Source organism: Microcebus murinus, chromosome X (assembly GCF_040939455.1).
Source record: "Microcebus murinus isolate Inina chromosome X, M.murinus_Inina_mat1.0, whole genome shotgun sequence".
NCBI classification, from domain to species: domain Eukaryota; kingdom Metazoa; phylum Chordata; class Mammalia; order Primates; family Cheirogaleidae; genus Microcebus; species Microcebus murinus.
This window is the reverse complement of record NC_134136.1, coordinates 26,115,417-26,133,417: the sequence shown is the minus strand read 5'-3', so window position 1 is coordinate 26,133,417 and position 18,001 is coordinate 26,115,417. Positions and strand designations below refer to the sequence as shown.

At 36.7% G+C, this 18,001-nt stretch overlaps 1 protein-coding gene across 3 annotated transcripts in view; it reads right to left on the bottom strand.

The window, feature by feature from the left end:
* The window catches only part of DIAPH2 (diaphanous related formin 2), an 824,298-nt gene that overhangs the window by 765,928 nt on the left and 40,369 nt on the right, over positions 1-18,001 (bottom strand). For all 3 annotated transcript variants that reach the window (XM_075999380.1, XM_075999381.1, XM_020285092.2), the window contains exons 2-3: positions 10,837-10,869; positions 7,868-8,044 (exon numbers count right to left, since the gene is read on the bottom strand). In XM_075999380.1, the coding sequence (XP_075855495.1) occupies positions 7,868-8,044; positions 10,837-10,869 (210 nt within the window). The remainder of the gene's footprint in view (positions 1-7,867; positions 8,045-10,836; positions 10,870-18,001) is intronic.

Sequence of the window (18,001 nt, the reverse complement as noted above, 5' to 3'; positions counted from 1 at the left end):
TACCCCTAACAAATGAAATAAAAGTGGGAAATTTCATATCTGGAAATCTACTTCTATTGTTTTAGAAACAGAATGACTTAAGTGTTTTGTCCCAATCAACTGTGATAATGACATTTTAACAGTTTTCCATTACTAAAATTGTTGGCCTCTTTCTTTTCAACTGATGCTTTGCAAAAAGCAATTACAGACATCATTCCATCGAGCTGGCTTTACCTGTTACCCCAAATGGACCTCTGAGTTGCCTTCTACTTCAATTCAATATGAGTGCAAAGAAAATGTATTCGTTTTAGATTTAGCTTTAATGAAACATTATTAAATGTACATGTTACAAAAATGCTAGCGTTTTAGATTTCTATGTACCTAAGTTTAAGTTCCAGCTCAGCCACTTCCTAGCTTAGGCAAGCTGCTGAACCAATTTTCTTAGCCCCTCTCTAAGCCTCAATTTCCTTATCTGAAAAGGAGGTATAGCAATGTTCCCTACTTTGTGCCATTGTCATAAGGATAAACTAAAAAAATACCCATAAACTGTTTAGTTTCATGCGTCAGCCACAAGTGCACAGCAAATGAAAACTATGCTTATTCATAAAATATCTTGTCCACTATAAATTCATCACAATTAAACTAAAGATAATATAGAAAATATATAATGTTTAAGGTACAAGTAGACTTCTCTCAAAGAAAAGACACAATCCTGGCCGGGCGCGGTGGCTCACGCCTGTAATCCTAGCACTCTGGGAGGCCAAGGCAGGCGGATTGCTCATGGTCAGGAGTTCGAAACCAGCCGGAGCAAGAGTGAGACCCCGTCTCTACTATAAATAGAAAAAATTAATTGGCCAACTAATATATATAGAAAAAAAATTAGCCGGGCATAGTGGCGCATGCCTGTAGTCCCAGCTACTTGGGAGGCTGAGGCAGCAGGACTGCTTGAACCCAGGAGTTTGAGGTTGCTGTGAGCCAGGCTGACGCCACGGCACTCACTCTAGCCTGGGCAACAAAGTGAGACTCTGTCTGAAAAAAAAAAAAAAAAAAAGACACAATCCTTAAAGTTTCCTGTTAATATTTTGGTTGTTAACTTTAATCAAGCCATATTTTTCTCATATCCTATTTCTATATTATTGCATTACTTTTAAGTAAATGAAAGTTCATATCCTCTGACCACCATCTACCCAAACCACCCACCCCCAACTACCTCAGCCCCTGGTAACCACTATTCTATTCTCTTTTTCTATATGATCAACTTTTATAGATCCCACATATAAGTGAGATTATGCAGTATTTGGTTTTCTGTGCCTGGCTTAGTTCAGTTAACATAATGCAATGAGATATTACCTCAAGTATCTTAGAATAGCTATTAATAAAAAGACAAAAAATAACAAGTATTGGCAAGGGTATGGAAAAATTGGAACCCTTGCAAACTGTTGGTGGAAATGTAAATGAATACAGCCATTATGAAAAACAGTATGGAAGTTCTTTAAAAAATTAAAAATAGAACTATCATATGATCCAACAATCTGACTACAGGGTATAAAAAAATTTTTAATGTCTGAATATACAAGTTTAAAATGTTTGAGCATGTGGGTGACATAATGATATAAATGAGACTCAATAAATAAAAGTATAACACAATATGCTTGTACCTGAAACATATCTTTTCTTATTCCTATTCCAAATTTCCAGTTATGAAAAATGTGGCACCAAGTTGTAATTTCTTTAAATCACATTTATGAATTCAGTAAGCAACTTTTTAAAAAATCACACATTTAAAGAGGAAAATGATAATTTTCTGATGAAACACTAGAATTATTCAAACCACAGAATAGAAATGTGTACAAAGTTTGAAAACATTGTAAATGTTGTACACAAATTTTAAAAAATGAAAACTAATAGGAATCACTGTTGCTTGGGGCTCCAATCAGATAAAAGGCATGTGTACGACTAAAGCACAGTGAGTAAGGCGGGGAGTCAGATTACATAGGGCCTTACAGCCTATTGAAAGTATATTGGCTTTTTTACACTGAGTGACATGTGAGCCATGGTAGAGATTTGAGGAGCCAAGTGACATGATGTTCATGTTTTAAATGGATAATTTTTCTGTGTTGGGAGTGTACTGTAGAGGGTCATGGGTGGAAGCAAGGGAACCAATTAGGAATTGTGGTAATCCTAACAGTCCTACCATTATTGCAACAATTCAAGTAAGACTTCAACTAGTGTAGTGTAGTGCAGTGGAAGTAGTAAGAAATGGTTGGCTATTTCAAGTAACTTACTTTGAAGGGAGAGCTAGTAGGATTTCCTGATGAACTGAATATGGAATATAAGAGGGAGGGAGGGAGGGAGGGAGGGAGGGAGGGAGGGAGGGAGGGAGGGAGGGAGGGAGGGAGGGAGAGAGAGAGAGAGAGAATAGTGAAAGACAAATCCACACTTTCTGACTTAAGTGGATGGAGGGAGATACTGTCACCTGAGGAGAAGACTTTTGGAGGAGCAGGTTTGGATGGGAATATCAGCATTTCAGTTTGGTATACATTATTTTGAGAGGTCTATTGAATATCCAAAGAGAGATATTGATTACAAAGTTAAATATGAGTCTGAAGTTCAGATGTGAGGACTAAGCTGGAGATAAATTTAGGAAGTGTGACCATACAAATGAAATTTAAAGCCATAGGACTGATTGCAATCAACAAAGAAGGTAGTGTAGATAGAGAAAAGAAGATGTCCCAAGAACTGATCCCTGGGCCTCTCCAATATTTAGAGGTTGAGGACAGAAAGGGGAATCGTCAAGGAAGATTGCAAAGGAACAGCCTGAGAGGTAAGAGGAAAACCAGATGAATGTTGAGGAAACAAACAAAAAAAAAGTATGTCAAATTAGAGAGAATGATCAACTATATCAAATGCTGCTGATAGGTCAATTAAGATGAGAACTGAGAATTAACTGATCATAGAATTTAGCAGCATGAAGAGCTTTGGTGACATTGACAAGAGCAGTTTTAATGGAAAGGTGGGATAGAAACATGGTTGCAGTGAATTTAGGAGATAAAGTGAGAAGAGAGCAACTGGAAACAGTGCATATAAACAAAAATTATTGTGAGGTGCTTTGCTTCAAAGGAGAGTAAATAAATGGAGTGGTAGCTAGCAATAGAGATACAGTCAAGAGAAGGGTTTGTATGATGGGACAACATGTTTGTATGTTGCTGTGAATGCTAAAATAAAGAGAGGATTCAATGGCAGTGACTTTGTTAACAAAAAATAAATAAATAAAAATTAAAGTAATAAATTATAAAAAAAAATAAAGAGAGGAGAAAATTATTGGAGCAATATCTGTGCACAGGTAAAAAAAGAATAGGATCTTATATACAAGTGGAAAGATATGGACATGAAAAGTTCATCTATGGTGACAGGAAGCAAGACAGACTATGTGAGTGTAGATACTGAAAGTTAGATAGGCTAGTGTGGTGGCTCACACTGTAATCCTAGCACTCTGGAGACCAGACCGAGCAAGAAAAAGACCCCATCTCTACCAAAAACAGAAAAAATTAGCTAGGTGTGCTAGCACACACCTGTAGCAGGAGGATGGCTTGAGCCCAGGAGTTTGAGGTTGCAGAGAGCTATGATAACACCACAGCACTCTAGCCTGGGTAACAGAGTGAGACCCTATCTCAATCAATCAATCAATAAAAGTTGGGTAGATGTGGTGGTGAGAGCCTATGGAAGTTCTCTCTTGATTTAATTTAACTCAGTAAATTCAGCAGCAAAGTCATCAGCAGAGAATAAAGATGGGGAAGAGTTCTAAGTTTGAATGGCAAAGTAAAGGTGTGAAATAGTCATGTTGAGGGAATGGAGTAGGAACATATAAAATGATTGTCTAAAAACATAAGAGCCCACTTGAGGCTCCAAAAAAGGAATCTCTATCAGAATCATTAATAGGGAAATCCTGGATTAGAATAGGCAAAACATGAAGGACAGGAGGAAGATCAGTTAGGAGACTATTGCAGTAGCCACAGAAAACAACTAGAGAGGAATACTGTCTAAAGTAGGGCAAGAACAGCTGGAAGATAACTGAGGACACAGATATAATGGTTGTTATTATACAAAAGCAGAACCAATGGGAATTGGCAAGCAACTAGAAGTAACTGGGAAAATGAATGGAGTGGAAGATGGTGTTATAGTGTTGTATTTAAAACTGGATATGGCAATGCCACTGATGAACTCAGAGAACTATTTCTACACTACAAAAGAGTCGTGACCAAATTGGTCAGCAACTTAAAGCTGTAAGTATAATTTCTAAGAGAGAATAAAGATTTAAAAAGATTAAAAGTTTATAATACAATGGTGATATAGCACCTCTTGTATTTTCCTGGATAGAGTTGGACCCATTCTAATAAGTGAAGTATCCCAGGAATGGAAAACTAAGCACCTCATGTACTCACCAGCAAATTGTTTTCACTGATCAATACCTAAGTGCATATGTAGGAATAACATTTATTGGGCATCAGGAGGATGGGAGCGGGGAGGAGGGGATGGGTATATACATACATAATGAGTGCGATGTGCACCATATAGGGGATGGGCACACTTGAAGCTCTGATGGGGGGGCAGGGCAAGGGCAACTTACATAACCTAAATATTTGTACCCCTATAATTTGCTGAAATAAAAAAAAAGTTTATAATCTCAAGGAAGATTTCCATTTATGTTGTCATTATTGTTTTTGGCAATTAAGATAGGACAACAGAGGGGCATCTAGGTGATCAGGAAATATTGACAACTGAGAAAAGAATAGGGCTTATTTGATAATGAAAGGGAATGCTATAAATGTTTATAAAATTCTTTATGTAGAAAGCTTAGGAGTGGAGTGAGGGATAAAAAGTTACCTATCGGGTATAATGAACACTATTCTGGTAACAGGCACAGTAAAAGCCCTGATCTTAAGCATTATACAAGGTGTCCATGTAACAAAAACATTTTGTATCCCCTTAATATTTTAAAATTAAAAGCAAAGAAAGCATATAACAAGGCACTATTTTAGTAATATCATTTCATTTAATCCTAAAAATAACTATATTAAATATATCCTGTATCTTTTTATAGTGAAGGAAAGTAACATTTAGAGAACTTACATAACCTTCACAAGGTGACGCGATTAATGGCAAAGCCAGAAGTCAAACCCAAGTCTGAATAACCCCAAGTTCCAGTTCTTAACCACTATACAATGCATGCTCTGTAAAATTAAAGGCCTTGGAATAGTAGTATAGGTTGTTTAGCTTCCAAGGAAAATTTCAGAGTTAAAGATCTTAGAGGTGGAATTGTTCCAAAGAATGACACAGTCCAAGGTGTGGTCTGAAGAAGCTCAGGAAATTTCACCCCAAAATATGACTCCTTGGTATAAAGATTATCTTGAATTAAAGGCCCTTAGAGATCAACAGGACCTTGGAAGAGGTGTTCCCTCTATCTGCATAACCAGATGGACCCAAAAGAACAACTAACTTCCCTTCCCTGTTATCTCAATATATTGTAGGGGAAAAAAAAAAGATCAAGATTGAAATCAGACCTAACCCAAATCATGTTAAATATAATACCTGTCTCTCTGGTTAATTTAACTTGCAAAGAGAATCATTTACAAGTCAATCTGTTTACCCCATCCGTTCATCCTCCCTGGCAACCACTTATTGCCCCTAAACAGAATTAGGTATATTCCTCATCGCCCCTCTCTTCTAAAAGGATGGTATAAAAATATCTGGATCCCACTGGGATATTGGGTAATCACTCTGTGATTCTTCCCACACCCATGGTAAATAAACCTTTTCCTCTTATTAATCTGCCTTAATTGTGAGTTGAAGGCCGGGCGTGGTGGTTCACGACTATAATCCCAGCACTCTGGGAGGCCGAGGTGGGCGGATTGCTCAAGGTCAGGAGTTCGAAACCACCCTGAACAAGAGCGAGACCTGTCTCTACTATAAATAGAAAGAAATTAATTGGCCAACTAATATATAGAAAAAAAAAATTAGCCGGGCATGGTGGCACATGCCTGTAGTCCCAGCTACTCGGGAGGCTGAGGCAGGAGGATCGCTTGAGCCCAGGAGTTTGAGGTTGCTGTGAGCTAGGCTGAGGCCACAGCACTCACTCTAGCCTGGGCAACAAAGTGAGACTCTGTCTCAAAAAAAAAAAAAATTGTGAGTTGATCTTTCAGTGAATTTTCAGAAAAAAGGAAAAGTTTCGGAAAAGTTTCCCCTTACTCCCACAAGTCATACCTGATTAGGTAAATATACAGATGTAGAGGTTAGAGTTTAGGATATCATGAAACTAACAGCAAAAATGTATTGAAGGGGTTATCAACATAATAGTTGAAGTCACCACAATGAATAGCAAGGGAAAAGGACAAATGGATAACCAGGTGCTATCATCATCAGGGAAAGTCAGCAGATAATAGATTCACAAGGGAAAAGGTTGTTGAAAGAAGGTTTTAAAAAGACGGCATGGAGCTAGTAGCAGGAAAAAGGGTTTGCCATAGGACTAGGAGGAAGAGTTGAAGAGGATGAAAATGCCAGGACTTGTTCTAGGGTTTGAAAAGCTTGGCCGGGAGCGGTGGCTCACGCCTGGAATCCTAGCACTCTGGGAGGCCGAGGCAGGCGGATTGCTCAAGGTCAGGAGTTCGAAACCAGCCTGAGCAAGAGCAAGACCCTGTCTCTACTATAAATAAAAAGAAATTAGTTGGCCAACTAATATATATAGAAAAAATTAGCCGGGCATGGTGGTGCATGCCTGTAATCCCAGCTACTCGGGAGGCTGAGGCAGTAGGATTGCTTGAGCCCAGGAGTTTGAGGTTGCTGTGAGCTAGGCTGACACCACAGCACTCTAGCCTGGGCAACAGAGTGAGACTGTCTCAAAAAAAAGAAAAGCTAAATGCCAGTTGTGGCTAGACAGAAGGAATAATCAAGGAAAAGTTTAAAGATAAATGGAATTTTCATTTGTAAACTTTCAACGAATATATTTATTAAAGGCCTACTAAGTCTTCTAGGTGCAGGAAAGAAATTATAGGGGTGGGGAGAGGGGTGGAGGACAAGATGTTCCACAGTGGGAAGAGTAGAAGGATCTAGATTTCACAGATTCTTAACCTTTTTTTTTTTGGTGTAAGGGGACCTCTGAAACTCTTGTAGACCCTAGCTATAGATAAATAGACATCCACAGAAAATTTATGGTGATAAGTGGGATAGGATTTTAAATGAATTGAATCACAAATCAGGATCTCCAGTTCTTCTCTGGTCAAGCTAACCAATGTAATACGGCCCGATGCTTCATTTCTCCCCTCTTCTACCATAAACTGCTGAATACTCAAAATATTATATTCATTACCTAAGAAATAATTTAGACCACAAGCTATAAAACGTAAGAAACATGCTAGAAAATGGAGGTTGTATGACTGTTGCTAATAGAACAAACCTGGATAAATTAATTTCTCTGTTCCCTCTACTGTCTTCTTAGCCTCTGCTCTCCCAATTCTACTTCACATACCCAATAAGAGACCTTGTGCTGTTTTCAGCAAAGTGGACACAGGCCTGCTTTGCATTATAGAAACAGGCACGCAAATTAGTTAATTGAAAAACTGATTCAATGCGCCAGAGACTACTAAAATTAGAGAACAAAGATAAATAAAATTGCCCCTACTTTCAGGAACTCGTAGTGGAAGACACAGACAGTTAAGGGTATTTTAGCTTAAAAAACAGACACTTTGGCAGATAGTTCTACTGTATCAACAAGTTTCTGGTGTCTCCTTTACATAATATAAACACAGTCCACACAAACACATCTACTTAAAACCTAGTGCTATTTAGGGCACACATATTTTAACATTACAATAAAATGAGGTGTCTAACTTACCATCATTTTTTCAAAGAGATCCAGTACTTCCTTTTCTGACAAATTCATAGATCGTTCATCATATAATGGCTGAGCTGCAGGAAACTCACTCATCGCAACTTGAGAATCAATAGGATGTTGAATAAGAGGTTTTTCTTTTTTGACAGTAGATTTTCTAAAACTTGTAATTCGGTCACGCTGTAAACAACAACAACAACAAAAGCCCTAAGAAAAAGATCAAGAACCGCGAACATGAAGAACTGAAACATCAAAATGGCACTTAGTATAATATATATCATTATCATCTTTTGATAAAATGTTATTTTAAGCAGCAAGCTCCAGTTAAAGATTGTACTATTTTGAAACCTGGAAGTAGCTCTTCAGCCTCACAAGTCTGGGGGTGAAAAGTATTCCTCATAAGTAAAACTTATACCCTTGTCATTTCTGTTTTGCACAGTAAGTCGGTAAAAAAAAGTCTCAGATCAAAGTCCTGCTGGTTGTTTCAGGGAGAATGTGTCTATGGTGGCAACTTTAAAACTATGAAAAAAAAAAAGAAAGAACATAAAAAGAGCCACTGATACCTAATTCTAAGGGAAAATTATGGTAATGTTCCTCTTCTTCAAAGTGGCAAAAGTTGTGATAAGTACATATAAAAAATTTGTCAGTGTAGCAGTAGAGTGGTTAAGAGCATGGATTCTGAAGCCAGACTTCATGGATTCGAATTCAGGCTCTGTCATTTACTAGCTGAGTAACCCTGTGAACAGCCTCTCTATGACTGTTTCCTCATCTCTAAAATAAAGATAATATTACCTACACCATAAGGTTATTGTGAGACTTAAGTAAGTCAACATGTTTATTTCCCTTAACTGCTATTTATTATTATTGTGTTGTGACTACTATTATTTTCCCCAACTTTTTCTTTCCTGAAATGTAGGACCAACGAGGAACCAAAACAAAAATAAAAACGTACCCTTTTCCACTTACTGGAAATGTGACAAACAAAAATGTCTTCTTCCTACAAATACTGTTAGGAAGAACTTGCTATTTTATGGATATTGACTTTGAACCATTGATTCCATGTACAATCTCTAATAATTAGCTTGCTATTTCACATAAAGTGAGTTAATGACTGCAGTTCCATGTAAAAGGCCATTCTATTTCAAACCATCAAACATTAAACATCAAAAATTAGTAATATACATAAAACTGAATGCAACTCAGTTTTATTCAGGTTTCTGTTAGGAAGCACATGCACACCATCAGCTCCCGTTAAACAAGCAGACATGTTAGACATGAGGACAGTGCGTCTTCACTGCCCTGTTACCAGTCTTACTTCAACAAAACAAAAAGCATCACAACAATTATTACCAGAGCATATGTAAAATTATGTTGATCCCATTAAAAGAACATACCTTTTATTTTACTGATTCAAAGCACATTTTTTGTTAAGTAAAAAGTGTACTTCAAAAGAAATATGAGCAGTTTTAAGCAGCTTATTTGGGTTTACGAAATTGATTTGAGTACATGGTTGCTTACAAAAAGACTATGTAAATCATAATATTTTAGGCCGGGCACAGTGGCTCACACCTGTAATCCTAGCACTCTGGGAGGCCGAGGCAGGAGGATCGCTCAAGGTCAGGAGTTTGAAACCAGCCTGAGCGAGACCCCGTCTCTACCAAAAATAGAAATAAATTAATTGACTAACTAAAAATATATATACAAAAAAAAAATTAGCCAGGCATGGTGGCACATGCCTGTAGTCCCAGCTACCCGGAGGGCTGAGGCAGGAGAATCGCTTGAGCCTAGGAGTTTGAGGTTGCTGTGAGCTAGGCTGACGCCATGGCACTCTAGCCGGGGCAAGAGTGAGACTGTGTCTCAAAAAAAAAAAAAATCATAATATTTTAGAGCTGAGAAGAAACTTGAAAAATCATCTAGCCCAATTCCCTCATTTTGCAGAAAAAGTGACTTGCCTAAATTCACAAGCCCCTGGTTCCTATTTCAGTCTTCACATTAACTTAAGATTCATTTCTTTGAATCATCTTGAACTATATTTTCTAATTTTCTCTTCACTCTTTGAGGGGCATTAAGTTGGTATAGATATGTAGTATATCTTCAAACAACTCCAGAAAAAAAATTAGGTAATCCCAAATAAGCTGAGTATATATCCAACAGTCAAATTTCACTAAAAAATACGGTGGACATGAAAGCATTTAAATGTGCAATTGACCATTAAATCAAACTATCTGTTTTCCTTTCCCTTCATATCACTTAATATTTATTTTCACAGTACTGGCTTTTTTATTGGGTAGCATTACTTACATATATATTTGATCTTCTACTATGTCCTTCACTTTTTTATCTAGAAAATTGGCTTTTGATGTCAGCTATATCTTGGTAAGAAAATGAAGTTAAGCCACATACCTTCATCTCCTTAGAGGACTAAGATAGGTAATGCCACACAGAAAAAAAATTGACACTGCTTAAAATACAATTTTTAAAAGTTTAGCTATAAAATGCACATTTAAATTTTGAGCCCATAACTTCAAACAAGATACACTATGATAGACTCAGCTTGAAAATATTTAAGGTTTTTAAATGTAATAGCATCTAACATAATGAACTAATTTCCTATTGGAAACTAATTTTTTCCAATATTGATGTTTAATATATTCACAATGTATTTGGCTATCAAAAAAGGAAACATTTGTGTTTTCCAGAGTCTAGATTTATATAGAGATTTAAAAAAACATTTGGTTAAGGTATATATCAGGAATGATAATATCAAAATTTTGTTAGGATCTCATACAATTGTTCAGGTTAATATTCAAAAAAGAAAAGCTAGTCTCTTGACAATTGTTCCATTCTACTATAATTTGTAAACATCTAGACATTTTATATCTTACATACATCAATGCTTTAATGTCCACCCATTTTAATTAAAAGGCAACATGCATAAGTAATATAATAACGTGCTGCTAAGACCACCTTACCACATCATCTGCCAAAGTTTTTATTTGAATGTTCTAGTAAAACCAAAAGGAAACAAACAAAAAGAAGAAATACCAGTCAGATAAGAGAAATTCATTGAGCAACAAAATAATAATTGAATAATTTTTTTATTTTATCAACTGTAAATAGTCAAAAAGAATTAGAAAACTTAAATATATAAATAATACATTATTTACAAAAGGAAAAAAAAGCAGCTTTTTAAAAAGATTTAAAAATAAAGGTTTGGGAGGATATCCATTTGTTTTTAAATATGGCTCTCAAAGTCCCAAAGTCAATTCTGGATCAGATATCACTACCGCAGTGTTCGAATGTAAGAAAAGAGATAACAAAATCATCAGCCCTTGCAGGTTTTTTGAATTTTTGAAATGAATAATCATGTTTTTAAGATACCAAAATTAAATAAAAGTGCACAGTAAGAAAAATGTCACATTTAACAGTAGTAAAATATAATAAAACAGGTTGGTCTAAGAACTCAGTGTTACATGTGATGGATATTTAAAGGATACTTTTATAAATATTCTAAATAAAATTGAACTTAGTGATTCTACTAATACATACTCAATTTTCAAAAACTCCCAACACTTTTTTTTTGCATGTGGTTTTCTAATACTAAGAATCATTGGAAATGGTTCATTCTAGTTAGAAAACTACCACATAACATATATGGGTACTACTATTTGAAGAATTAGAGTACAACAATACTAAGTAATAACTGACAATTTAGTAATCTTCCATGCCTCAGAAGATACTTCAAGACCTTACAATAATATACAAGTGGAGTTCTTATTATATTATAAAATATGTTACAATGCCAATTAGGGCTGTGACCAAGAAAGAACCAGATTTTTTTAACTTATCTGTTAGGAATACAATTTAACCCTTCTGCCACATCCTATATATTTATTTCTTATAATACAAGCTGAATAATGTTTTTCAACTTGGTCATGCATGCTCATATCCCTTTTCACTAAGAAAAACATGGTCTTTTAACTGGTGGGGAGGATCCCATTAAGATTTTTAAGTAAGTGAGAATTCCTTGGTCTTAAGATCTCAGGAAATTGTCTTCAAATACCACCAAACCAGTGCTGTTAAAGATCATCCTCCTCTAAATCAGCCAGGGCAAATATACTATTATATATTTAGCTCTTTTTCTACTTTTAATCCATTGATTCCCTAAGGGATCTAAACTTCCAATCTCTGTACTATGTCTTCATCACATCCTGATGACACAAACCCCAATCAATATTTACTGCCTAGGAAACAGGGGGGATTATTTATATCAGAACTGAAACCACTTTAAGAAAGATGAATTCACCCTATGACTCTCTCTCTACCAGGTATTTCTCTCTAATTTTTCCCATGAGTTACAGAAAACTGTTTTATGCACAATGACAAGCTTTGTGATTTCCTCTGATGCAAAATCAGAGAAAGAAATGGCAAAGTATCAAAAATGCCTCAACTAACCCTGCTACCATCCAGATGTATGCCTGTCCACCTGGGTTTTTGAGACAGATGATATAATTCTTCAAGCAACTACTGTTTTCCCTGTCTTCCCTTCCTTTGGGGTTATAAAATACAGATTAGAAACACATCTATATCTTCAAAGAAAGAATGTAAATTAAGGGAAAATATGACTTGCTTTAGTCAAATTCTCCAAGATAAGGTATACATGTTTCTAAAATGCTTCAAATTTGTATCTCAATTGTATACATGTTGACAGTTCAACCATGGGAGACAGACACAAGAAAAAAGTATTGCTAGTAATATTTCTACCTGGTCTTGTGGGAAAAGACTTAGATCTTCTCTCCCCTCTACTGCTCTCTTTTTTTTTTAAATTAACATATTAAAACACATAGTGTGAAGTTAGAGACTATTAGAGTTGGATGGAATTTGAGATAATCTGGTCAAAGCCTCTCATTTTACAAATAAGAGGGAAACATTTGTTAGTGGTTCCACTTGCATTCCATTTGTCTGGGTTTTAGTCTTCGATGTCAATTTGGTCTCCTCCCTCTCCTTCATTCCCCATAGTCAAGCAGTTGTCCAGTCCCATGATAATCTTTCTGCAGTCCACAAAGATATGGCTCAAGTCATCATCAGCACTAACCTAGATTTCTGTAGTAACCTCCTGTTTCCCTGTTTCCATCTTCGCTCTCCTACAGTTAATTTTGAACTCAACACAAAAAAGTGATACTATGAAAACTGAAGTTATATCATGTCACTCCTTGGCTCAAAACTTTCCAAGGGCTCTGTTTTCCCTCCTAATACAAGTCAAAGTTGTTACAATGGCCTACAAGGCCCTAATGATCTGCACACTCTCCATATCCCTCGGATCTCATCTCCTACCACTCTCTCCATTCAGCTCCAGTCACACTGACCCCCTCATTACTCCCCAGTAAGGCAATAAGCCACATGCACTGGCTCTTTCCTCTCCTGGCAGGCTCTTTTCTACTGTCCATATGGCTTATTCACTCATCCCCCCTTCCAAGGTTTTGCTCAGTAAAGCCTATTCTGTCCATCCTATTTCAAATGGAAAACATCTGCCTCCTCCACATACTACTGCACTCCTGACCTGCTTAACATGCTCCACTTTTCCTATGTTCCTTTTTCCTAACATAGTCTATAATTTATTATCTTGGTCTGTTTTCCCCACTAAAAATGTGAGCTCTACAGGACAGGAATTGTTGTCTATCTGGTTTAGCAATGTACCCCTACTGCCTAAGGCAGTGTTTGACACATTGAAACTAAATAAAGACTATGAATGACTATCACACTCCCATTCATAAATATTCAATGCCTGCAGACCTACAGAATAAAGACAAATGTCCTTAATATGGCATTCAAAGCCCTGTATGACTCAGCCCTAGGGTACCTTCCACTTCTTCCCTCATGATCCCTGTGCTGCAGAAAACAAAAGTTGAAATCCTGTTCACAATGCATATGCCATTTGTGCTCCCATTGCTCCCTCTGACCTGGAATGTCCATTTTGCTAGATACACTTCTATTTCTAGGGCTCTCCTTGACTTTAGAGTTTTAGTTGTTGATAAACCAAATGCAGACACCTGGTCAGAAATAATACCAGAGAAGGATTGCACTGTTTATTTTATTTATTTATTTATTTGTTTATTTATTTATTTATTGGAAGCAGGGTCTTGCTATATTGCCCAAGCTAGAGAACAATGGTGAATGGTGTCATCATAGCTTACTGCAGCCTCCAACTCCTAGGCTCAAGCCATCCTCCTGCCTCAGCCTCCTGAGTGGGTGGAACTATAGGCACATACCACAATGCCCCATGATGCCCAGCTAATTTTTCTATTTTTTGTAGAGACAGGATCTTGCTCTTGCTCAGGCTGGTCTTGAACTCCTAGCCTTAAGCAATCCTCTCGCCTCGGCCTCCCAAAGTGGTACAATAACAGGAGTGAGCCACTGTATCTGGCCTGTTTATTTTATTCTTAAAGAATTTTTTGAGGGGGGAGGGAAGGCAAGGGCAATATACATAACCTTAACATTTGTACCCCCATAATATGCTGAAAAAAATTCATAATATGCTGAATAAAAATTTAAAAAAAAAATTTTTTTAAGCTGGGCATGGTGGTACATGCCTGTAGCCCCAGCTACTTGGAGGCTGAGGTGGGAGGATGGCTTGAGCCCAGGAGTTCAAGGCTACAGTGAGCTATGATCAGGCCACTGCACTTCAGCTTGAGTGACAGAGCAAGATAATATCTCAAAAGCAAAAAAAAAATAATTATGGTTTTCCTAACAGATATCTTCAAGAATGATAGAGTGCCCCAAGGCACATAGGAAATTATACCCATGTAAAAAATTATCCCAATTACTTGTGATAGAGAACTATAAAGAAAAACACTACCTCTGATTTCTTGATTTATAAATTTCATTCAACCACAGTGTGTATAGCCTACATAACTATGTACATTTAATCTAATATTGATATTTTCTCATAGATTTCCCTCATGTAAAAATGTGCTTTCATAAATATCCCACTTCACAACTATGATAACATTATTTAGAACTCTACAACTGTTCAGAAGAAAAAGTCTATTGAAAAGGAAAATCTTTTTTTTTTTTTTTTTTTTGAGATAGGATATTGCTCTGTCACCCGGGCTAGAGTGTAACAGCCTCATCATATCTCAAACCCATGGAGTAAAGCGATCCTCTCGCCTCAGCTTCCTGAGTAGCTGAGACTGCCTGCATGGGCCACCATGCTCGGCCAATTTTTCTATTTTTTGTAGAGATGGGGTCTCCCTCTTGCTCAGGCTGGTCTCAAGCTCCTAGACTCAAGCAATCTGCTAAAGTGCTAGGATTATTATAAACATAAACCACTGTGACCTGCCTTGAAAAGGAAAATCTTTAAGCAGATATGAAGAGGTTGAGTTTCAGAAGAGGTGACTTTTGACCACTGTATATTCAAAATGCATTGAAGTCATTGTATAAGTTATAATTAAATGTTTTGCTATATAAAAGAAATGATTTCTGCCACACAATTGTCTTTATATATTAATCAAAAAAAGAAGGGTACTAAAAGACTTGAGAATAACAACAAAAACAACACCCAAAAGAAAAAAGTTCAGAGAACCATAAAGAGCTGTGTTTTGATAACATTAAATCACAGTAATTTTTATGTGAACTGACCTTTAAAACACATTTGAAAATGGTTGTACAGTATTAGAATACATTTTCATTTATAATGATGCTCTTCAGAGACAAGCTCTCAAATTTGATCTGAATGTAATTTATATAGATGGGTGCCTCTCTCTTTCACACTATATACAAGTAAACACATATGGATTTTACTCCTGTGTACAAGCTACAGAGTTACTATGGAGTTAAAAAAAATTTTAAAAAACCAAGAAACAAAAATGACCCCCCAGAAAATCTTATTAGAGTCACACCCCTGAATTAAAAACACTGATTAAAGTCATTTTAGTAAGTTTTTATTATGCAAATCTAATGATAATAGTCATTACAATGAGGGTATATTGCACCAATAAGTATAGTGACCATATATTTTCATTAAAATCAACTCTGGAAAGGCAATAAGATTGTGCATTAGTCAAGCAATCAGAGTTTATTAAACTTCATTTATGATCATCTATATTAAATATAACTTAGTACAGTATTATATGAGTATTGTATAACTATAAAAGTATCATGCCAGAGTCTCAACCCCTTAAGAATAAGAGAAATGGCTGCCTTACTTATAAACTCTAATGTTGAAGTACTGATTGCAATGCAAGAGTCATTATTGTAAGAAAATTAAGTTTTAATTTTCTCAATCAGGCAGAAATTAACAAAAACAGCAAGATGTAAAGATTCAACTCTCTTATGGCTAATGTTACATGGTAATACAATGTTTTATAAACATTGTACAATTACTCTGGTAGCACAGAATTTGGACAACTAAATTGCATATAATTCAAAAGTCTCACTACCAACTCAAAAACTTATTGAACTCTATTTGACTATTTTTCTTCTCTTTTAAAGAAAATGAATAGGCCAGGCGTGGTGGCTCATGCCTGTCATCCTTGCATTCTGGGAGGCAGAGGTCAAAGGATGGCTTGAGGTCAGGAGTTCAAGACCAGCCTGAGCAAGAGTGAGACCCTGTCTCTACCAAAAACAGAAAAAATTAGCCAGGCATCATGGGGCATTGTGGTGCATGCCTGCAGTCCCAGTTAGCCAGACATCATGGGGCACTGTGGTGCATGCCTGCAGTCCCAACCACTCAGGGGCTGAGGCAGGAGGATCCCTGGAGCCCAGGAGTTGGGAGGCTGCAGTGAGCTATGATAGTGCCACTGCACTCCATTCTATCTGGGGCAACAAAGCAAGACTGTCAAAAAAAAAAAAAAAAAAAGGAAGGAAGGGAGGGAGGGAGGGAGGGAGGGAAAGAAGATGAGTAAATTGGTCATTACAAAAATTATGTACCCAGCTTTAAGTTTCTTGCTCTTCAAGAAGGGCAGAGACAACAGGACACGGAAAACCACCCTCAATTCAACTGAACAAATATTTGAGCATCTACTATGCACCTGCTCAGTGTTAGGCACTAGGAATACAATGGTAAACAAGGTAAGCATGCTCTCTTCCTTTATAGAGTTTACAGTCTAGCTGAAGGTCAGAGGAATGAAATAATTACAATATAAAGATTCTGAGAGATTTGATGAGGTAGTACCCTATTATAACCTCCATGTATTTTCCAGGTTAGAAAGGACCTCGAAGAAGGCAATCAACATCAACCGCAGATCCAGGGTTTGATTTCTCTGGACAACATGTCTGCCCCATACCTATTCAGATCAGCAGCAGTCACAGAGGGAAGTAGTGAGTACTATTCAAGGGCCTATCCTCCAAGTTTTCAAATCCTATACTCACCCTGAACTAACCAGTAAGACCAATGAAAACAATTCAAGGCCATTCAATCACCTGGTAACCAAGCTGAACATTCTGTTCAAGTATTCATAAACTTTATTATAAGGAGTTTTTTGTTAGTTGAGTACCAAGAAAGCTATCTATAATCTGATTTTTAGAACTGAGCTCAGTGTAGAGGTTTAATTCTTTTGGAGGTGAAGGGACAACTTCCCCTCCTCAAATTAATGAGAAAAGCTATGAAAATTTTGTTACCATGCACACAGGGAGAATCAGAGAATGACTGCCCAATATCCCAATGAGAATCAAATACTTATATATCTTCATTTTAGAGGGGATGGGGGAGATGAGGAATATAGGTAATTTTGTTGAGGAGCAATAAATGATTACTAGGGAGGATGAATAGATACTTGGGAGAATGAATGGGGGAAGACAGATAGATTTGTAAATCATTCTCTTTGGAAGTTCTTTCCAGCAACAGAAATTGAGGTAACAGGGAAGGAAAGACAATTGTTCTTCTTGATGAGTCCCTCTGGTCTTTATGGAGATAGAGAGAAAACCCTTTCGAATGCCTGCTGATTTCTAAGGGCCTTTAACTTAAAATACTCTATATACCAAGGAGTCATATCTTGGGGTGAAATTTTCTGTGCTCTTTCAAGTCTAAGATGACCTTTTGGAAAACAAATTTTGGCTTTTATACTCATTGAACTATTTACTGTGTGTATTTAAAATTACTCCAAACTGTTGTTTCATCTCCTTTCTAACAGTAAGGGT